This window comes from Triturus cristatus, chromosome 10, assembly GCF_964204655.1.
Source record: "Triturus cristatus chromosome 10, aTriCri1.1, whole genome shotgun sequence".
Lineage (NCBI taxonomy): Eukaryota > Metazoa > Chordata > Amphibia > Caudata > Salamandridae > Triturus > Triturus cristatus.
In genome coordinates, this window is record NC_140593.1 from 1201542495 (window position 1) to 1201566067 (window position 23573).

The 23573-nt window shown below is 47.8% G+C and overlaps 1 protein-coding gene across 1 annotated transcript in view; it reads right to left on the reverse strand.

Moving 5' to 3' along the window:
- Positions 1-23573, reverse strand: part of TBC1D25 (TBC1 domain family member 25) — a 100886-nt gene that overhangs the window by 59268 nt on the left and 18045 nt on the right. The window contains exon 2 of the mRNA XM_085629658.1: positions 8119-8228. Coding sequence (XP_085485784.1) covers positions 8119-8228 — 110 coding nt within the window. The remainder of the gene's footprint in view (positions 1-8118; positions 8229-23573) is intronic.

A 23573-nucleotide genomic window follows, 5' to 3' on the forward strand; every position in this document is an offset into this window, starting at 1 on the left:
TCCCTGAACTGCGTCAACACCTGGTGGATAGCAAGCTGACCAGTCCCCGGAAGCTTGCTGAGGAGGCGGATATTTGGGCTAGTACCCGGGTGTCCACAAGGGGGACTGGAGGGGATACTCAAAAGGCCGGACAGGGCGCCCCTCAGAAGAAAGAGGGAGGGGAAAAGAAAAAAGGAGTTCTCCAAAGGCCCCCAAAATAATTTCCAAGGAAAGGGAACAGGATTCACCCCTAGGGCTAACCCATCCAGAAACCCTAATCCTGGCCAGAGTCAGCAGCCAAGGGTTGTCCATTGCTACGAGTGCGGTGGCGTTGGACACTATAAGGGAGATCCGAAGTGCCTGAAACGACCACCCCCTCCCATTGGAGGAAAGACCCCCGGAGTAGCTAGTGCAGTGCTCGGGGAGGAGATGCCCTTAACTAAGGGAAGGGAGTGGGCGGGTGTCACTTTAGTGTCCCTGGGAGAACGGGAGATGGTTCCTAAGATCCAGGTGCCCGCAAATACCGTAAAGTATGGGCAGTGGGTCACCATCAACGGCCAAAGAGGGGAGGCTCTGAGAGACACAGGAGCCAGTATGACTATGGTACGTAGACAACTGGTGTCTCCAGAGCAGGTAATTCCCGATGTACTCCACCCAGCCGCGATGGCTGACGGCAGAAAAGGCCACTATCCAGTGGCCGAGGTTACCTTTGAATGTGGGGGGGTTGCAGGTTCACTTCGAGTTGCCGTAAGCCCTGCCGTGCCAGTCGATTGTCTACTGGGGAATGACATGGAGCACAATGCTTGGAAGGAGGTGGAATACCGGACTCACACTAAGATGCTGGAGCTAGGAGTGATCGAACCTTCCAGCAGCCCCTGGTCCAGTCCGGTGGTGTTAGTACCAAAAGCCGCACCACCGGGTGGCCAACCGGAACTGAGGTTCTGTGTGGACTACCGGGGACTGAATTCAGTAACCAAAACTGATGCTCATCCGATCCCTAGGGCGGATGAATTGATTGACCGGCTGGGAGCTGCCCAATATCTAAGTACCTTTGACCTTACTTCTGGGTACTGGCAGATCTTTGACTGATGGAGCTAGGGAAAGGTCAGCCTTCTCCACACCCAATGGCCACTACCAGTTCTGTGTGATGCCCTTTGGGCTCAAGAACGCACCTGCCACGTTTCAGCGTCTGGTGAACCAGATCCTCACTGGAATGGAGAGTTTCTCTGCTGCTTATCTGGATGACATAGCCGTCTTCAGTAACAGCTGGGAGGATCACTTGCGTCACCTGCAAGCTGTTCTCCAGGCCCTGAGACAAGCTGGATTGACGATCAAGGCCAGCAAGTGCCAGATCGGGCAGGGGTCGGAAGTTTACCTTGGACACTTGGTGGGTAGGGGAGCGGTGCAACCCCTCCAGGCGAAGATCGAGGCCATCATGGCCTGGGAACCCCCCAAGACACAGACTGAGGTCCGAGCTTTTCTGGGCCTCACGGGATATTACCGCCGCTTCGTGAAGGGGTATGGTACCATCGTAGCCCCCCTCACGGAGCTCACGTCCAAGAAGCAACCTCGACGGGTAGTCTGGACGGAGGCTTGTCAGCAGGCCTTCGTGAAGCTGAAGAAAGCCATGTGCGAGGCCCCGGTCTTAAGGGCCCCAGACTTTTCCAAGGAGTTCATTGTCCAGACGGATGCATCAGAACATGGCATTGGGGTAGTGTTATCGCAACTCAATGAAGAGGGTCTGGATCAACCCGTGGTCTTCCTATCCCGGAGACTACTTCCCAGGGAACAGAAGTGGAGTGCAATAGAGCGTGAAGCCTTTGCAGTGGTATGGGCTCTGAAGAAGTTGCGGCCATACCTGTTTGGCTTGCACTTCCTGGTTCAGACCGACCACAGACCCCTTCGTTGGCTGATGCAGATGAAGGGGGAGAATCCCAAGTTGTTGAGGTGGTCTATTTCCCTACAGGGAATGGACTTTCAGGTGGAACATCGGCCTGGAGTGGACCACGCCAATGCAGACGGTCTCTCAAGGTATTTCCGCCTTAGTGATGAGAACTCCCAAGGGGTTGGGTAGCTCTCCCCACATTCAGCTAGGGGGGACGCGTGTTGGACCTGTCAGCCCTCTGGGTGGTCCCTCCTCTCCATTATTTATTTTGTCCCACTTTTGCCTCAAGCCCTGTTAGTATTTTTCCTTATTGGGAACCACCAGACTTTTTAGTATTGATGCAGATTCAGGGAGCCATTTTATCTACCCCTGGAACTTCTGTCTGAGGGCCTGGAGCACAAAATGGTGGCCACCTGTGACATCATCAGCACCCACTGGAATCTACTAGAACCTTCTGCAACATTCTGGAGCCCTGTGACAGTTGGAGGCGGTTTAGAATGTTGGGAAGCTAAGACAGAGAGTTGGCAGTTGGAGCTGGCAGTTGGCACCTGACTGGTGAAGAGAGAGCAGCAGAAACCTGAAGGAGGAAGGAGTGAGGCAGCAGGGGTGGAAACTTGTGCCTGGAGTGGGGTCCATAAACCCACCCTTGATACTAGTCCCTACTGACTGAGCCCAGCCTGGAGCCCTGTGTGGGAAGAAGCAAGAAAAACCATCTTAAGGACCTGGACAGCAGGAACAGGCCTTAGAAGCAAAGAACAGCAAAGTCCTGACCTGATTATTGGTTTTCCTTGAGTCCGACGTCGAGAAGCCTAGAGACCCGGAGCCCGAGGTGGAGAAGCGGCGCTGACTGGAAAAGCAGACGTCGTACCCGGAGCCGCCAGAGGTCGCCGACGGAGGTCGTAGAGAGTACCAGAGGTCGAGGAGGAAGTCACCCGAGGTCGAGTGAGCGGCGTCGACGGGGGAGTGAAGTCCGCCCTCCGGAGTCGCCGGAGACCGAGGTGAAGCGTGCCGGAGGTCGGGAGTGGAGATCGCACTCCGGAGTCGCCCGAACCTGAGGAGAGGAGCACCGGAGGTCGGGAGTGGGGATCGCACTCCGGAGCCGCCGGGAGTCGACATCGAGCCAAGACTGCCCGACGTCATCGAACCGGAGGTCGAGATCGAGCCGAGGCCGCCGACATCGAACCGGAACCGCCTCACGGCGTCGACACGACTCCAGCGGCGTCGGAGCTTCAGAAAAAGGGCAGTAAGTGGAATAGAGGGCGCCTAAGGCCCTGTGGAATCCTGAGAGACTACCCTAGGGGCTAGAGAGGTGCTGGAACCAGCTTGATTGTGCCAGGGGTGAGCTGAGACTAATTCAGAGGGGTTGTGTAGAGTGAGAGAGCCAGGTCTCTAGAATTTCCCCCCTTGATCTACCTCAGTTTAGGCCTCAGCCTTGTCCAAGCCAGGGAGTAGACACCCTCAAGCCATCCATCTAACCACAAGCTGTGACTGGGCCAAATCAGCCCATAGAAATCTAAATGTGATCTGATTCTATGAGTGTCACTGTCAGCTTTTAATTATTTAGTGAGAGCACTGTATTTATTGTATTTAACCTATTTATTGCTTCACTGTATTTATTGTTCCACAGTATTTGTCGCACAATATTTATTGGCTTGCAGTATTTATTGCCTCATAATATTTAATTGCCTGTATGTAATGCACTTATATTTATGCCTTAATTATTTATGATCTCCCCTATTTATTAAATCGTTAAGACTGTATTTATTTGACGTACCCTTCCACAGAAAAAGCCTTGTATATGGTGATTGTGTTATTATTTATTTAATCAGCAACTAAGAGAAAAAGAAGATAAGAGATATTTTCATAATTTTTACGGTGGAGTCGTTTTTGGAACGGATGCACGCATGGTTATTGTATGGGTATGACGTATGCTTAGCACGGTGCCTGATTCCTGACCACTCGAGCCAAGCTACCACTGTGTATGTCTGGAGAGACCCCGTTACCACCATCCTTTCCGGTGTGGGAGTGGAGTATTTCCAACATAATTGGTGGCCAAAATGAAATGGGGTAATGTCAAATGTCCTGGTGATTTAGGACATAGATTGCTGAGCACAGAGGAGGTGGGTATAGTGGCAAGTGGAGCATCAGGACTAAAAAGGACTCCTTGACAGAAAAACTCAATAACTTCTGAAAAATTGCATTTATATGGAGATACGGGAACAATAACAGTATTAAAAATACACAAAAGCCAAGAGGCCAGCGTTTGTTTAGACAAAGATTAAAGATATGTATAGAGGGTGAAGATAACATTACATAGTGCAAAACAATTCAGCGAGACAAACTGGGAACTAAACATCGACAGATTTTATTTTAAAAACGCTATATCGGCGCACATGGAACTTTCGAGTATGCTGTTCGTAACATTCCTGTTCTGTGTCTGAAGATAGCCTTAGGTAACATAAGTGCTATTCAAATAATCTAGAACAGGCATCTAAATTCAAGAGGTTATCCAATAGAAACTTGGCTCCCTTCAAAGCACAATTAAACGGAAGTACTCATCAAGGGCCCAAACCCAGACGCCTGGAACGACACCTGGTGGCACCCCGCCCTCGGAAGCCTGCCCACCCCCACGGACTACGCAAGCAACCTGGGAATCATCCTGGACTCAGAGCTCAAAATGGACCACCAGATCAACTCCGTCTCGTCCTCCTGCTTCCACACCCTCCGCCTCCTACGTAAGACCTTCAAATGGATACCCCTCGAACACAAAAAGACAGTCACTCACGCCCTGGTCACCAGCAGGCTTGACTACGGCAACGCACCCTATGCCGGAATAAACAAAAACCTCACCCTCAAGCTACAGAACATCCAAAACGCCACCGCAAGACTGGTCCTTAACCTGCCCAGACACTGCCACATCTCCCAGCACCTGCACACACTCCACTGGCTCCCCATCGAAGCTAGAGTGACCTTCAAGATGCTAACCCAGGTTCACAAGGCCCTGCACGACACCGGACCAGCATACCTGAATAGCAGACTCAAATTCCACGCACCCCAAAGGACCCTACGATCAGCCCAGCTCTCCTACGCCGTGGTACCCCGCACCAGAAAGACCAGATCGGGAGGCCGCTCCCTTCTCCTTCCGCGCAGCCAGAGCCTGGAACAACCTTCCGCTCCACCTCAGACAGGTAACATCACTCCCCATCTTCGCAAGAAACCTCAAAATCTGGCTCTTCGACAGACCCCCTCCTTGATGGACTGGAACCTGCGAACCCCCCGCCCCCCACACACACACCGCCTTGAGACCCTTAGGGATGAGTAGTCGTGCTTTACCAACACCCGATTTGATTTGCAGAAGGTAGATTATGAGGGCGGAATGTAAAGGTTGCAGGTAAGAAAGAATGTTAGAATTCATTAAAGAGCTTGGTTAAGCCCTGTCAAAACCTTGTAATACTAAAATAATTGTTCATGTATGCAGGTAGGATATATCTTATGGCTGGAAAGAGCTGTGCTGTAAGCCCAAGCTCCTCACCCAGGATATCCAGCACCACAAGATAAGACCAGGGTTGATCATCTCCCTCGACAGAGTCAGCCAGATTCTCACTGCAAAGCCTGCCATTGCTTATGAAACCAGGTGCAGCTGTTGGGAAATAAAAACACAAAATCCTCACAAAATTCCATGGAGATCCCATTCCAGTCCTTCCTGTAGGACACTGCATTGCTCTCAGAAAACCCCTTCAGCCAAATGCAATCGTAAACACACGGACTCCAAATTGGATGCTTTGAAGGAAATAAAAAAAGGAAGTACATAACCACATCTAAATTGATACTTTACATGAGTTTTGTTTTAGAACTAAACATCACACCCATTGCCAGATTTATTACAGATATTAAAAGATACAAGCGTATAGACTCAAATACAAATGGTCCAAAATTGATTTTGTTACATATTGCTGAAATAGTTTCTCATGGGAACTTTGTAGTCCTTATATAAACAAACATATGCACTATATCCTCAATCCTACCCATCCCACGTCCATTTGCTACTTTTTGTGGATGTAGTAATATTAGAGGTGTAGTGTGTGCATAGCAATTGACTTACTCTTTTGTGGGTGGGTGTCCCTATTTGCATGTCCCTTCCTAAAACCCTCCTAACCCCTCTAAACCTCTCCTTAAAAAACAATTCCTAATAAAAATAAACAAAACACACAGATTAGTCCTCTGTATTAGATTGCAGTTCCTGCAAATGCCCTAGCCTGGTCTCACGCCATCTTATATTCACAATAGAATCCCCAAGAGTATTTATCCTTAAATCTAGCAGGATTCTCAGACCAGAAATGGCAACTGCATAGAGGACAATTTCCACTTCTCAAAGTCAACACTGGGACCTTCCAAAAATCAATCCAGGCTACAGCTTGCACAAATATAATTATTTCTCACTATAGGGATCATGATAACCATCAGTGACACATTCCACAACACTTTTCTTTATCAAAGAGGACTGGAGGTAGGCATTCCCGCTATTCCATTTTATTAGACAGACATTTTAAGACTTTACAATTGAGAACAAATTACTCAAAGATCACATTCACGCACTGGTCCTCTGCAAAATAATTGTACTTTAGCCTCAAATGTGTATACATGGAGACAAGATTTCCCTCTCTGTTTTTATAGTGGCTATCACCGCTGGAACCACCTTTCCCAACCACAATTCTTCAAGCACTGACCAGTGGGTAATCTGGGTTAATTTAAGTCCTAAGCACCCATATAGCTGTAACCGGACACAAAATCCCATCAAACTAAAATTTTCTTGGGTCCATATACCATTAAGATTTACTGCAATAAATATTTAGATGCTGCTCTCAACCTATGTTACTAATGCATCTATTCCCTCAGAAACCCAGTAAAGATGAGGTCAAGCAATGCAGAATCATTAACATGCCAAAGTGCAGATACTTTTCCAACTTTGAAAGGAAAGTTGGACACCAACATTTAAGCAGGGCTCGAAAAATCCAAAAAATGGTGCTAGTCCTGCAGGTCTAGTACCTTGAAAAACCTCCTTGACCTAACTGCAACCTACTTGACCTCCGTCTCTGAAAGCGGAGCAAATGTGACAAGTTAACAAGATTTAGAGGCATCTTTATTGCTCATTCGCTTTGTGAGCAATAAAAATGCCTTTAAATCTTGTTATCTTGTCACATTAGCTCCGCTTTTAAAGACAGAGGACAAAAGTTAGTTTGTTTTCCTACTCGCCAGAAAGAGCGAGTAGGACCTAAAAATAGCTCGTCCTCATTAATTCTACCTTGCAACTGCGAGCGGGCGAGTGGATTTGTCGAGCCCTGTTAAGTGGTCACAATCTTGGGGACACCTAGCCTAACCTCTGCTCAAAGCCTCCCCGCCCCATCATCCCAGTAGCCGTCTTCTAGATCTTCACTTCATCAATAGCTATTACTAGCCAACATAGATTTTCTTTCATTCTGTAGTCTCTAACACCGCTTGGAACCTAGGTACAAGACTATCTTTGTTGGCCAACTTTCGCAAAATCCATTACACATAGGTTTTTCTTGCAGTGTACATAAAAGCAATGGGCCTAAACGCCTTTCAATCTCACAGGGTACTTCTTGTACTGAAGCAATAATGACAGGGGTAAACAAACCCCTCACAGAAAAAAAAACCAACCGCCCTCCCTAAGAAGGACTACGATACACTTAGTCACAGAGAAGAGTGCACATTTTGCTCTTGAATGAAGGACATCAAACATCCTAGAGAACAACCTACAAGTGTATGTGAAGGTTAAACCATAGAAACCAGTCCATAGAAAAACACAACATGGAGAGAAACAGCCCATTCTTGTCACACCACTGAGGAAGCCTAGTCACCGAGAGGAAATAACTTCAAACCACACAAGAAGGTCACATCAAATCACAAGCATTCGGAAAAAGAATACAAAATAAATAAGGGATGACAAACCCATATCTCGCACCAGATCTGTTAGTTACAACTCGCTATATTTCACTTGCAGAAAGGAGCAAAAACAAGCACGCAAGTACTCCAGACATGGTGTGAGAACTGAGCAGACTGACCTGCAGGTTAATAAACAAAGGCATAAGCCATTCATTCACTCGTGACTGCATACATCTTGAATACGTGCAAGACAAGAAAATCCTTTCACCTAAACTGTATGCCCAGAAGCAGGCAATCTACTTCTGTATCTGGCCTTCCATTTAAGGTGTGAAAGTGGCACAAGGACTCACCCATTGAGGTCAAATGCCCGGATCAAGATGTGCTGCAACACGTCCAGCGAGGTAATCTGGGGATCAACGGCAAACGTGCGGAACTCAGGCTGCAGAAAGCCCTCACACTTCTGAAAGACAAGAGAAGCAAAAGGTAGGTGGTGAGGGCAAAGGGTCAATGGGGCAGACTGGTCCCTATGTAAATGGCAATGAAGGTAAAGCTGCAACCATGAGTAAATATGCCCCAAGCAAGCTGAACTGTCAGCTAAGCTTGTGCTTCCACTCCACTTTAACCTGAGCAACCATCAACTACTACTGAAACGGTTTTGAATCCCTTGTGGACAGTTTTAATAAAAAAGGTACATGCATGAAACATTTGTTAGCTACTAAGCACATTATTAGATAACATCACCTTTGTACAGCACTCGCCTTCAGTCACATTATAGCAGAGGGTGCCCACTCAGTGTAGAACCTGTTGGACGTTCATTGAGCCTAAAGTTGGATCGAAGTCTCTCGGAATCTATTAAGGGAAAATAGCCTACAAGCAAATAGAGTAGGTTTGCTGCCTAGAGGGGTTAAAGCATGCTTCCCAGAAAGGCATGGCTGGGAGGAAAGTTCGGTTTTTTCTACTGTTTGCTCGCTTTTCTCATTTAGAACTCGATGAGGAGGTGAGCCACAATAAAGATAGTAAGCTACTGTATCGAAAAGTATGTGTATGGACAGGATTCTACTGGCAAGCAGCATTGGGAAACATAGGTAAACAGTTTCTTTTAAAGAAGGTTTGTTTACACCATAGTTACTAGCTAAAACAAAATAAGCCATAGTGTTTAGGATTCAGGTGAAAGTTTAACTCTAAAACCCACTCAACGGTTCATGCCAAATAACAGTACTAGCCATTCAATAAGAAACAAACAAATGAGATTCAAGCAATGGTATGCTACGGGATGCCCGAAAGTCCACTGTAAGGATTAGTATTTTCCACAATAGGTCTACAAAAAACAGCTAAAAGCTGCCTGTAGGCGAGCCCTACACACAACCAAAGCCCCATATTTTTTGGATATGTTCATGGATGTTAATGTTTTTCCTAAAGCTCTGGTCAAGTTTTGAAGTGCCTCAGATCATGCATTACCTCCAGCTCTCCAAGGTTCGCCTGACAGAGACTAGCCCTTATCCATCGTGGAATGATCATATCAGATGAAATACAATTTCAACATGCCGTTAGAGCTTCAACCCGTGAAGAAATGAATTAGTTCACTAGGTGGCGATATCACAGACAGGGGGTAGGGCTTTCCATCTCTCTTCCTTTCTCTCTCTTGAACTGTAGTTCTACATACATCTCTCAGAAATACTTTTTTTTATAAAAAGGACCAAAAAATACTCTGCTCTAGCTTGGAGCTAAATGGTGGTGGTGGGGGTGTCAGACAAAAGCAGTGTGAAATAAATCTGCAAGGGGAGGCTGAATAAGCAGACCCTATAGCTTTTAACAATAAAGCAAACTCTATATAAGAGTTTGCAAGTGCAATTCTACAGGGTTTACCCCCAATATATTGACTCTAATATTACCACCCCTCTATGTTGACGGAGTGCACTGTGCTTTATCACCATGGTCACTACAACAGATGCCAACATTTCGGCTACCTTTACATTATACAGTAATGGGGGGAAGTGAATATCTATTAAAAACAGAATAGGAGTCAAAAGTATTAAAAACACAAATACAAAAGGGTTGGAAAAAATATATAATAAGGAAAATAAACATAAAACACACACACACACACACACACACACACTACACAGTGGCTGTCAACACTGGTTATGGTTCGGTGCCTTTTCAATGAAAAGTATCTGTTCTCAGAGGCTAACCAGCACAAAACTTGTTAAATTAAAAGTGTTTTCAGCTAAGGTATGGCATGTCAAATTTCATGATCTTCGATGCTAGGAACAAGAGTTAAAATGGGTGCAAAAAGGTTGCATTTTCACATCTAGCTTACATTGGTTTTGGCTGTAGTCACTAGCAAAATTTCCCATCAATGGATTAATACCATACTTGGCTTGAAAGTAGACCTTTACTCAGAAAATGTACTTTGCTAGTTTAGTCAAAATACGTTCAATAGTTTGTCATCTATGCATTTTTTTTTTTTTTTTTTTTTTTTTTAAAGGTGCCACGTGGGCTTGAAATGGTTAACACTTTGTATATCTTTGCTGGTGTGTCTATCGCATAAGAGACCAGAAAAAGAAAAAAAAGGAGAAAACACTGCTCGTTTGCAAGTCTGAATGCAGTTCAGCAATCCATCACTGTAAGTAATAGTGTTGTCCACTATTTTGAGGGTAAAAAAAAAAAATCTTAGACGAATTTCTAAAAGTAAAAAAAACAAACATATGTGATCAAGGACGTTTTACCGGCCAAAATACGTCATGGCAGGCAGAAGGAAGCAATAAAATTTCTCTACCTACCACGAAGAGGAGTTTGTGCACACATATACACACACACACACACACACACACACACACACACACACAGATAATGATAAGGCTGAAGGGGGTGTGCGGCATAGATAAAGTAAGAGGCAAAGAAAAGCAAGCATTGGCATAGCTAATAGGTCACACCTAACCTGGAGCTATTGGCTTTGCTAATGTTTTAGCAGTTTTGTACAGCACCTTAGCAGCTGTTCAGCATGGCTAAATGTTAGTGATGTCAAGGAGTGTCTCGTAAAGGAAAGTGTTGTGAAGTGTAGTAAAGTAGAGTGCCACTGGGTATTATGGAGTGGTGTACAGTTGTGGAGTGGTGTAGAGTTGAGTGGAGTGAATTGGAGTGTAAAGGAGTGGAGTGGAATAGTGTTGTAGAGTGGAGTGGAATAGGTGTTGAGAAGAGTGTTGTAGAGTAGAGTAGATTGTTGTGGAGAGGTATAAAGTGGAGTAGTGCAGTAGAGTGAAAGGGTGTAGAGTGGCATGGCGTGAAGTCCTGGAGTGGCGTAGAGTGGAGTACTTAATTGTAGAATAAAATGGAGTAAAGTGGCATGGAGTTGCTAAGAGTGGAGTAGTGCCGTAGAGTGGCATAGAGAGGAATAGAGTTTAATGGAGTAGAGAGTCAGAACGGAGTGATGCAGAGTAAATTAGCATGGAGTGCATTGGTTTTGATTAAAGTGATGTAGAGTGTACAGGCGTAGAGCGGGCCAGAGTAGAGCGGGCCAGAGTAGAGCGGGCCAGAGTAGAGTGGGGTACAGTGGTGGAGAGTGCAGTGACAGACTTTCAGAGTAGGGTAAAGTGGAGTGATGCAGGATAGAGTGCAGAGGTGTAGAGTGGTATAGAGTGGCATGACAGAGTGGAGTGCAGAGCAGACTGGAGTGGCGTAGAGTGCATTGGCATAGAGAGATGTGGTGAACAATAGCGTGCAGTGGCTTAGAGTGTAGTCCTGCAGAGTAACAGTTCAGTGGCAGAAAGTGCAGTCTCACAGAGTAAACGGTCTTAGAGTGCACTAGCTCAGCGTAGAGTGCTGTACAGAGCAGTGGCATACAGTAGAGTGGTGCATAGTAGAATTGAGTGGAGTACAGTGCAGTGACATGAAGCGCAATGCTTTAGAGTGGCATAGGGTAGAGTGGTGTGTTTTGCCGGATAGAGTGGAGTAGCATAGAGTAACGGTGCTGCAAGGGGGTTATTCTCCCTCTCCTTAAGTTCTGCCCAGTGTCTAGTCTCATCCGCTGATTGTATTGGCTTCCTGTGGACAAGCATGTCCACTTTAAGGTCCTGTGCATGGCCCATAAGATCCTAGTCTCCAAGGGGACCCCCCCACCCCATTTTGACCAATCCGCTTCTTCCGTATCTACCCACTCGGGCTGTGCGCTCAGCCAACCTCAATTTGGCCTGTGCTTCACATGTTGTAAGAGTAGGTGGCCGCACTATCCGAGCCAATGCGCCTACTCTTTGGAAGACACTTCCCTTATCCGTTAGGATCATTTAGAACCATTGCTCATTCAGGAATTCGCTGTTTAATGCTCTACAGCTGGTTTCCTTGAGGCTAGCCCTGGGACGCCCCGTTGCTGGGGCAGCCATGCACTTTACAAATTCGTTAACGTAACATAGTGGTGCAGAGCGCACTGACAGATTGGAGCGGTGCAGAGTGTAGTGGCGTGGCCTAGACAACTGGAGTAGTGTAGAGTGCAGTGGTGCATAGTAAAGTAGAGTGTATTGGCACAGAGTAGAGTGGTGCAAAGTGGCGTAGAGTGCAGTGGTGCACAGAGTGGCAGAGAGTGCAGTGGTCAGAGTAGAGCAGTAGAAAGTACAGTACCAGTGTAGAGTAGCCTTGACAGCACTGATGTAGAGTACAGGGGTGCAGAGTTGAATAGAGTGGTGGAGAGTGGAATGGAACAGAGTACAGTAGCATAGAGGAAAGTGTTGCAGAGTAGTGTCGTACTGTGCAGTGGAGTACGGTGTAATGGTTTTGAGAAAGTGGTGTAGAGTGCATTGGTGGATAGTGCAATGTTGTAGAGTGCAGTGGCATAGAGGGGAATACAATGGAGCAGAGTGCAGTGGCGTAGAGTGCCATAGAGTGCAGTATCGTAGCGTGCAGTGGTGCAGAGTAGATTAGAGTGGATCAGCATAGTGTGGAGTGCATTGGCATAGAGTGCAGTGGCATAGAGGGTAGGATTGTAGAGTAGTGGAGTGGCATACAGTGCAGTGGTGCATAGTAAAGTAGAGTGGAGTAGCGTACACTGGCAGAGTGATGCAGTGTAGAGAGGTGTGGACTGAAGTGGCGTAGAGTGGAGCGGTGTGGCGTAGAGTGGAGTGGGGTAAAGTGGAGTATGCATGGTGTGGTAGTGCAGTGCCATTACAGACAACACATCTTCAATTGAAATAACCATTACATTTGCACAGACATACACTTGCTGATAAAAAAGTATACAGCGCACAAACTATAATGTGTGGAATGTCATCTAGTGTATATTTTTGTTATTTTGATGGCCTTAAAATATGTCTCCACGTTACGTCAGAATTACACCCAGTAGCCAGCATAATAGTCTCATAAATCCTCTCACTTTAAAGTCAGAGGAAGAAAAGTAAATACCAAGCTCCCTCGGAAGACTGAGCCTGACATTTGGCCTCTGTCTTTGAATGCACAGCAAATGTGACAAGATAAGAATAGGATTTAAAGGCCTATTTACGGAAAGGGAACACTCGGAAGGATACTGTAAATAAGTTGTGGTTGTGGACAAGGGAAGTGACGACTCAAGCTGGGTAGCCTAAAACAGATAAAGCCAGCAAACAAAGCAAGAAAATGTGAGTTACAAACCAAAAAGCTAATGGTAAACAACGGGGGGAATGGATTTCCCCAGGGAAGCCTTCCAAATGTCCTCAAGAGGTGGATAGCAAACCAGACAGCTGAGCTGTCTGGTAGGCTGCGACCTAAAAAAATGGCATAGGGGGAGACAGCCAGAACAGGAACAGGAGTTCTATCCACTATGAGGACACCCTTGATAAGCCTCAGTAGGTAACAGGTCAATTCCAGGACCTCACATAGTCATGGACAGGCCTAGGGCTTCTGCAAACATGCTTAGGTTAGTGTGTGCGCTAAGACCAAAATACAAATTCAGGATATCTGATATACACACACAGGCAGGAACTTGGGGGCTGAGGAACATACCCATATACCATGCACAGTCATATTGATCTAAACAGATGCATGGCCTATATGCTCCTTGCTCAATATGGGCCTGTCCACAGGAAGGAATAAGGCTGCCAGATACGCTCCGAGGGGAGCACCACAAATGACTGCTTTACCCACTACACCACTAGGGGTAAGACTTGAAAGGAAGTGAACCGAGGGTGCACTTGACTTGTGGATGGGTTATGTCAGAGAGCACCTGTGCCAGATTCACTTTTAGCTAGAACTACTTAATAGACCCCCAGCCCATCAAGGGGACACCCAGGGAGGGTTTAGCACAAACGGGGTGAACAGATTTTGCACCATATGGAGAAATGCCACCAGGGTCACTGGCCTGTGTTCCAAGTTGAAATGTGTAGTGTTAAATATTGCTGTGCGAGTACTTTCTTTTCCTAAGGAAAACGCATTGGGCTGGACAATTAAGTTATTGTGCTTGTTGGTTGACTGTTGAGATTTGACTTCATAACCCCACACTACCTCCTGGAGAAGCCCGTGGCTGCTTGAGAATCAAGCGCCATAGAGCTGCTTGGCCCAGTTTGCGTTGTAATAGTAGGACGGGCCCGAAGATACTTGTGGCAAGCAACCACAACCATCATGGGCGGGACCAGAAGCATCCATCTGCCCCTCTCTCCCTGATATTACACCAGATATCACTATTAACATCAGAGGACATTACCAAGGTCATCACTACAAGAAGTCTTGGTTTTGGCTTGGTTTATCTGCTCTCTATTTTCTTATTGCTCTGGTTACCAATAGCTGTCCACTCTATTCTGCCATGTTTTTTATTTGTGCATCATTAAACGTACCACGTTTCTTGAGTTTTAGTATACATCTACTCTTCCTGTGTTCTTTGCTTTTGATGCTGTTAATGGCTGTACCTTTTTTTGTTGGAAGTCTCATGCTGTGGCACTTTTCTTTGCTACTTTCCATCCTTTTTCCGTTTAGATCATAGTTTGTTTTGCTTAATTATCAATCCACTTTACGCACAGCCTTTGGCTGCCTGGCCCGGTTTGGGTGAATGGCCTGGCTTGTTCCGCTGCAGGAGACAAGCAAGCAACACATTCAGCCATGCGCAGCAGGGCTTGGGCACAGGGCCGGACTGGTGTTCAGCCAGGCTCTGTGCTTAACCAGCCGCGAGAACTCAACCCACACTGTGCACCCACACTGTGCACTGGACTCCAACCAGACCCAGCACCAGGAAGCTCACTCCTTCGGCTGTGCACAGTGGGCCAGGTGGGCAATATGGCCACATAGTATGGGCCACAGCGAGGCCCTGCACCCAACCCAGCTTTGATTTTTTTGCCCCTTTGATTGCCAGTGGCGCTGGTGTAGGTCAAGCCATCGAGGATGTTATGTTTGGAGTAATATACAGTGCACTGGGGTGGCGAGAGTTCGGACTTGTGCCATGAATCATAACTGAATTTCAACGGTTTGCTGTGTTCGAGCTACAGTTGTATCACAGAGTTTCCTTTGGACTACACTTTAAAGACCCATTTTACGTTTCTATCCATATATCCAAATGCTCATCCTAATCACGCAAACCCTAGCACTGCTCATCCACCATGCGCATAAGGGAAATAGAATCATACACCCACGGTCAACAATACATGGCAATATTTAAAAAAAATATAGATCTATTTAGTAGCAGAAATACCATGAAATACATAAATCATTTCATAGGTTAAAAGTCATTTAAAACATCACTGACACAAAATCTAAAAAATGAATTACACATTATACTACACAAAACAGAGCACACATTAAAGACAGCACAATATGTCATAAGGAATATACACATCCGTGATGTCACAATAATCGGAGCTGGAACCGGATACTGCAGCATTGATACGTAATCTATGGTTCCAGCCTCTTCACGGATTGTGTTTCAAAAAGCACTAACTTATAACACCATCTTTCTCAAGACTGTATATAGGACTCTCTAGCAGAATGATATTTTGACTGGAATATTTAAAACAACCTTGAAGGCTGGGCTCTTTACCCAGGTCGCTGCATACCAGTCTTTTCGGGTGTTAGTGTAGTGAGTCTGCTTTGCGTCAGCGGGTCCTAGTTACTGCTCTCGGACGGGCTTTGCTCGCTGTGTCTCGCTCTCTCTGTTTTCACTGTCGGGGTCAGTAGTTTCTTCTCTCTGCACCTCCCTTGCTAACTTGTCCTCCTACATAAAAGAGATTCGAGGTCTCTTATTAACCTTGGATCATTTGCCTCAGTTTTTACAACTGTTAGTCTTAACTCGTGGTGTTGGGCGTTAAGCCTAATCTTAATTTCGTCCTAATCTTTTTTCTCTCATCACCATAAATGTTGTTTCAAATGGTCACGTACCCCTTGATACGAGTCTTCAAAACAGCTAATCAGCCTCAAATCGATCATGTTTGCAGAGCTGCATCCGTAACTCTTTGGAACTGTTTTTCAGTGAATTACCGACCACTCTATAAAGGGCCAGAGCCGTACATGCGATGGATAGCCAATTACTAATTTTAGTTTTTAATGTTTGTTTACCTTTATTTCTTCTTACATAAAAAAAGGTTCTAAGTTAACTTTGAGGGAAGAAAGTCTTTGCATTTTTTTAGATTTAAATTTCTTTATTGATTTTCAGCATATTCATCAGACATAACTATACAAGACGTGCATTTAAGTACTGCTGAAAGTCCATCTAGGTGGAATGGCTTGAATGAAAAGAAAAACAAATGTTGCGGGGCCCTGCATCTTTTTCAAGAAAAGGAACCCTCCCATAAGGTTTGTCTAGCCAAGCTTCTGTCCTTAAACAACCAGTGCTTCTCGGACTCTGGTCTTCACCACTACCAGGAGTCTCAACTGCATCGCCCAGCAGTAGTCCTGTAAATTTGGGATTACTAGTCCTCCTTCTGTTGGAGGTCTATAGCATAGTTTGATGTAATCTGGGTCTTTGGTCACACCAGATAAAGCGCTCCAAGTCACGCTGCATTGAATGCAACACGACTGAGGGGGGCCAACGGAAGGGCCTGGAAACAAAATAATATCTTTAGTAAGACTTTTTTTTTTTTTTTTAGCTCACCTCTATGTGACCCACTCAGGACAGCGAGTGCGGTCTCCATCTACGGAGGCAGTCCCATAAGTGCCGTAGTAGCGTTCTAGAATTCAGTGAGGTGGTGCGTTCCGTGCTTGCTGCGAGTTGAAGGCCTAAGTAGGGGCTCGTCTCCTGGGCCCATTGAAAACGGGAGGTGCGTTTGAGTAACTCTGTTGTGTCTGGAGAGAGGGACAAGCAGAGAGCTTGTGACTTGTGTAGACGTTGACCCTGAAGCCCAACAACTGTGCAAACTGTTCCAATTCGGCCATAAGAGCAGGCAGGCAGGCAGACTCTAGGGTTTTCCAAAGTAGCAACTATGTCATCCGCGTATAAACTGATCTTGTATTCCTCCCCTCCAAACACTACCCCAGATATCAAAGGAGCATTACGTACTCTTTGGGCCATAGGCTCCATGTAGAGGGCAAATTGTAGTTGGGAGAGAGGGCAGCCCTGCTGTGTACCCTGCTGAATAGTAAAGGGGCTTGAGTTAAGGCCGTTCACTCGGACAGAGGCAGTTGGATTGGTGTAACTAGTGAGGACCCAGCCTACTAATCTCTCTGGCATGCCAAAGTGCCGCATGGTTGCTGTTAAGTCGGGCCAGTGCACCCTATCAAACGCCTTCTCTGCGTCAATAGAGAGAATCATGCGTTCAATACCCAAGCGCTCAGCTTTGTCGATGATGTGTAGAAGGCGTTTGGTGTTGTCAGAGCACTGACGACTGGGCACAAAGGCTGATTGGTCCAGGTCTATCAAACCCAGTAGGTCGGGGGGGGGGGGGGGGGGGGGGGGGTTTGGGGGGGGGGGGGGGTCGACATTGCGCCAGGATCCCTGTGAACAGTTTAAGGTCCACATTAAGGAAGGAGATGGGCCAATAGGACGCGCAGTGCCGTCTGACCTTCATCGGCATCGTGGATAGGGTTAGGGAGGAGACCCCAACCGAGTTGTACATCCTCATAAGTATCAGGGCCAGGGTGGAGCAAAAGGTTTTATTAAATAAATAAGTAAATGAATGAATAAATAAGGGAAGCCATCCGGGCCCGGGGACTTAAGCAGTTTTTGTTTGGAGATGGCCGAGATCACCTCCTGTAGTTTGATCGGGGATTCGAGCTGTTCGGCCTGGTCAGATGTTAGTTTGGTGGTGTTCACGCCACCCAGGTATTGGGAGGGGCCATCGGCGAGTAGTTGCTGTGCTCCATATAAGGATGCATAGTACTGGCGAAACGTTTCTGCAATGGCCTGGTCGGAGGCCTCCTCTTGACTAGACGATAACCATGGGAATATTGGAGGACTGTCGCTGTGTCCTTAATCTGTTAGCCAAGAGTCTCCCACTTCTGTCCTGCCCAGTGTAGAAGAATACCTAAGTGGCAATGCTGCATACTCTGCTCTGTTCATGTCCATGCCTGCTAATTGGGTTCATGCAGCTTTTAGATGAATCCAGACCTTGGGGGCGCCCGTTCTCTGGTGAATACATTCCAACTCCTGCACCTCAGGGAAAGTTGCTCCCTCTTTTCTCTCCGAATTTTATTATCGTATGCGGTGATAGCAATAAACTCTCTCCTAACCACTGCCTTCAGGGCGTTCCAGAGTGTTGCTACAAGGTTGTCAGGAGTGTCATTCACCTCTAGGTAGCCTATCGCTTTTGTGATTCGTTGCACTACTGTAGGGTGTTGAAGCATTGTTTCTTTGAGGCGCCAAAAGAAAGTGTGGGACTAGGACCAGTGAGAGCCAGTGTCATGCTCACCGCCAAGTGATGAGATAGTGAGCGAGGGAGTATCTCTACCTGTTGTACCTGCTGGACAACTATATCAGTGGCTAAAAAGTAGTCAATCCTAGCATGGGTCTTACGGGAGTGCAAATAGAAAGTATACTCTGTCTGTGGGGTGGTGAATCCTCCATATGTCAGTCAGCCCTGTCTCGACCAGAAGCCGCCTCCCCTCTTCTGTAAGAGCTCCGGTTTGCCAGTGTCGCCGACACGCTCTATCGTCATTGTTATCAAAGTCCAAATTAAGGTCGTCCCCAGGATCGGCGACCTGACGGAGGATTTAGATAGCTCCAGCACGACGTCATGGAGAAACCCCTACTGCCCCTTGTTCAGGGGCATATACTGTACCAATAGTGAAGGTGTGCGAACCCAGTAGGAAGGTGTGAGCCAGCAGCCTACCCCCAAGTTCCGCTTGTTTAGGGCCCTACTCTGCCATTAAACTTGGAGGGGACGAGGATGGCTACCCCAGCTGTTTCAGTGGAGTGGGACAAGAAAAGCTTCTGTGGGAATGCCCTGGCTCTCAATCTGGGAGTGTCACCAGCCAAAAGGTGGGTCTCCTGAAGGAGCCATATATGTGCATCTGTGTTTGAGGAATGAAAGGATGGCCCACCTTTTAACCGGATTGTTGAAGCCTTTTACGTTAAGCAAAACTATCTTAAGGGTCACGGTCATCTCATTTGAATTATTGGGTAGCAAGAGAAGGCTAGGCGTAGTATAATGACCGCAAAGGCCGTCCACTTTGCGAGCTGTCAGGCACTGTGATGATGATCTAGCTCTGGGAGGGCCTTTGAGTGATTGGCAGCGTATTTGTAGGAGGACTAAGTAACCCCATAACATTGCAATAAAAAAATAACAGTAACTGACACACAGAATGATAGTCCTGGGTAAAAAAAACCATGAGAAGGTGTGAGATGTCAGTAGGACCCATTCCGTTCCCCCGCCCCGTCCCTTTCAGTCGAAATGACCAGGATCTCTATAAATCAAACCCTCGGGTGCGAGGGCCAGTCTCAACCATCGCAGTCATGCTGCACCATGGGAGTCTCTCAGTCTGGGTTGGCAGTATCCTCTTGCAGTGAGGCTATGACCGCCTTCCGCTCTCTGGCAATAGTCTCTGGGTCCGGTCGGAGGTGCAGCGGGGTTCGGCCCACTTTCTGCCATCTCTCCCCTCTCGGGGGTCTGTTCTTGGTTTCAGGCTGTGTGGGATCTCTCTGATCATTCTGAGAAGTTCAGCAGCCGTTTGGCCTCTTGCAGCAATCAGATGTGATGTGTCTTGCCATCCCATTTAAAGATCAACCTGAAGGAATGACCCAAGAATAGGGGACCTCCGTGGAGCGCAGGTGAGCAGTGATCGGCCTGAACTCGGTCATCTTTTGCAGTGTGGCGGCTGCAAAGTCCTGAAACAAGAGGGGGGGGGGGGGGGGCGTGAAACCCGAAACTCGATGGGATGCTTATCTCGAGCCTCTCCGAGAATTTGTCCCGTTAGCTGGAAATCATTGACGCACGTGAGAATGTCTGCCGGGAGGCCCCTCGGCCGATCTCTTTGGACACACTCTCTACGTTCGGTCCAACCGGATCCGCTGGTCAGGCAGGGCTCACAGGATGGAGTGGAAAAGTTCCTCAACATACATGTCGATATTCGGCCCCTCCGCCCCCTGAGGGACACCCCGAATTCGTATGTTATGCCAGGAGCGATTTTTGAGATCCTCCGTATGCTCCTGGAGGTCCAGGAGCAGGTCTCTGAGCCAGAGGATCTTCTGTTGAAGCTGGTCTACCTCCTTATTCCTGACGGAGGCCTGTGTCTCTTGCATGTCCACTCTCTCTCCCACCGACTCCAGGTCCCTCCAAACCTCCCTAAGCTCTTGAGCCAACTCTTTTCATAGTGTGCAGATCATCTTTCAGAGAAGCGAACAAGGTTTCAAGGAAGGAACGAGTTACTGGAGCCTCCGCATCTCCTGCCTCTGGGCCCATGGAGCGCCCCGGAACAGAGGGGAGCGCGTCTGCACTGGTGGTGCTGGACTTAAGGAGGAGTTCCTCAGAGAATTATTTTTTATTTTTGACGCCATTTCCCAACTGCACAGTGCCCTCCACTTGGTCCTTTAAGCACGTCTGTGCCTTGTTGGCTTCTGTGGCCTGGTTCCCTGGCTAGTGCTGTAGCTCTCTGTATAGTGTGCTGTGTCTCCTAACACCTCTACTCCGTCTGAGACCCCCTCGGGCACACTAAATTCAGGTATAGACCTCCGGGGCCTACTCAACTTTCGGGCTTTTAGGACCTCCCGTCCAGTTCAGGCTGTGGGTGATCAATTCGGTTGCAAAGGCGGGGCACCAACACAGTGGGGAGTGGGGTTCTGGCTCAACCCATCTCTTAGCCCCTTGGGACCAACACGAGAGCCGCAAGTCCTGTCCAACCTATGGCTCCCCGGCTGCTACCGCACCAAGTCGGATCTTATAAGCAATTTGGGTCTGACCGACCCCCAATTGTACTGGAGTCACCAACACCAAGGGAGGTAGCTTTCTAATAGATAAATTGATCACGCAGCCCCGGCTGGAGCTGCCTGCGGTGACCGGACGGCGGCTGGATCTATCTTTTTAGCAGTCAACCCGTCCGGCCTAGGCTTTGCAGGCCTTTGGGTCACCACCGTCAAGGCAAAAGACCATTCCGCCTAGTTGTGCGTCGTAGGGCTTAGTCAGGGGGAGGTACTCCTCACACCCCACCCTCACTTTCACGCTCAGCCACCTAGGCCGTCCACCATAGGCCTTTAGTCCTAGCAGGCCTCCTGCCCCCCTGAACTGGAAGCCGAGCAGCGCTCACAGCTGGCGAAATATCCTGTTGCCCCCACTCTCCCGGCAACACTAACCTTATCAAAAGAGTGTCCGCCGGAAGAGGGCAAAGCTAGGCCCGCTTCTTCCGGCCTATATGCCTCTCGCAGCCCGGGCCTATGGCCGTCCCCACCTCTCGTGCACTCTGGGCTTGCCGCACACTTGAGGGTGGTCCCGGGCCCAATAGGAACCAGACCGGACTACCGCCACTTGGGGGGGGGGAAAGCCGCTCAGTCGAGAGGCCGCACGTCAGCTGGCTCGATTTGGTGATCGCTGTACTCCGACCGGAGCTGCCGGCAGTGACTGGATCTCTTCTCCCCGCGGCAGTCCCCGACTGGATTTTGCTCCGCTGGTACCCAGAGGCGTTGGCAGGGAACAAGGCCCCGGGCCTCCTCCGGGCTCGCTACACGAAGCGGTCTGTGGGGTCTAGTCGGCGGGATGGAGCGACCAGCAGGGTGTTTGGGGGGGGGGGGGGGGTGCGTGTGTATCTCTCGCTCTCTCTATGCTGTGGCTGATCCCCATTTGACTGGCCTGTGAAGAAGGACAAAGGTGATCGAAACGCGTAAGGCCTCCCTGAACTGATTAGTGGTCGGAGCCTAATTATGCTGCAGTCCTATATAAAGTATGTTCCACTTTCCATGTGTGCATGTTCATGCAGAGTATTAAGCAGCCGGTCCTGCTGCGAGGACGCACCGCTGCCAGACTCAGCGGATCTGTGGCGACTTGCAAGTTGAGACGCTGACGGAGCGGGAGGATCTTTTTTGATGGACAAATATGGGCAGCACACTCCGTACCTCTTGCTGCAAATCAACCCACTGATGTTGCAATGAATTTTAATATTCTGAGAGTTACAGCGACACCCAGTGGGGTTTGCATCATTGGCAGAACTGCAATTACAAGCATGCACTTTAGCACACGACACTGGGCCGGGACTTTGTTGAATTAAAGCAGGTGTTCTGCAATGCTGTGGCCGTTTCCCCTTTTGGCTAGCCTGTCAACAAGGACAAAAGGTATCCAAAACGTGTAAGGCCCCCCTGAACGGATTTGTGGTCGGAACCGGATTATGCTGCAGTCCTCAATAAAGTAGGTTCACCTTTCCGTGTGTGCGTCTTCATGCAGGGTCAACCTTTTCATTGAGTATTAAGCGGCCAGTCCAGCCGCGAGGACGCACCGCCGGGGCAACCTTTTTATCTATCTATCTATATCTATCTATATCTATCTATATCTATCTATATCTATCTATATCTATCTATATCTATCTATATCTATCTATATCTATCTATATCTATCTATATCTATATATATGCTCCGTTTTGCCCCCAGGCAGAGATGCACTCGAGAGAAGACTTGTGGCGTGTGGCATTTATTCAGGTAAGGGGCATATAAAAGTGGGTGTATCAGCAAGCACTTGGTCATTCCGAGCCTTTGAGGAAGGAGCTTTAAGCTCTGAAATGCGTCAGGCTACAATCGGCTTCCTGGCTGTGTTCACGGTGGGGGGAGGTTGAGCTTTCTTTACCTGAATAAATGCCACACGCCTTCTCTCGAGTGCATCTCTGCCTAGGGGCAAAACGGAGCTTTAATTTTACACTGCAGTCCCGCCGCGGGAGTTGCACAACCTCGATATCACTGGGGGCCATGCTCTTGGCATACAGGCAAGCGCACTACGTGGGAAGAGGACTTAAGGATTAATGACTGTTCAGCGAACCGGGGTCCATTCTGGACTTCCAACTGGGACACAGCAAAATTTAATGTGCATCCATTCAGGATTTGAGCGAAGGCACAAACCACAAAGTCCATAAGACTATGCGGTTGGCTCATTGGAGCAGCCCATCGGATGGCATATAAAAGTGGGCGTGTCAGCAAGCACTTGGTCATGCCGAGCCTTTGAGGAAGGAGCTTTAAGCTCTGAAACGCGTCAGGCTACAATCGGCTTCCTGGCTGTGTTCACGATGGGGGGAGGTTGAGCTTTCTTTACCTGAATAAATGCCACAAGTCTTCTCTCGAGTGCATCTCTGCCTGGGGGCAAAACGGAGCTTTAATATAGATTACTTCTTTATAACTATTCCCTGCTGCGGTTTAGATGCTGCAAAATCTTTGTGTGCCGGTTTTGCAAGGTTCTACTCTAAACAAAGTGGACAGAAAACGGTGCCAACGTGGAAGTTAGCTTCATATTTTCC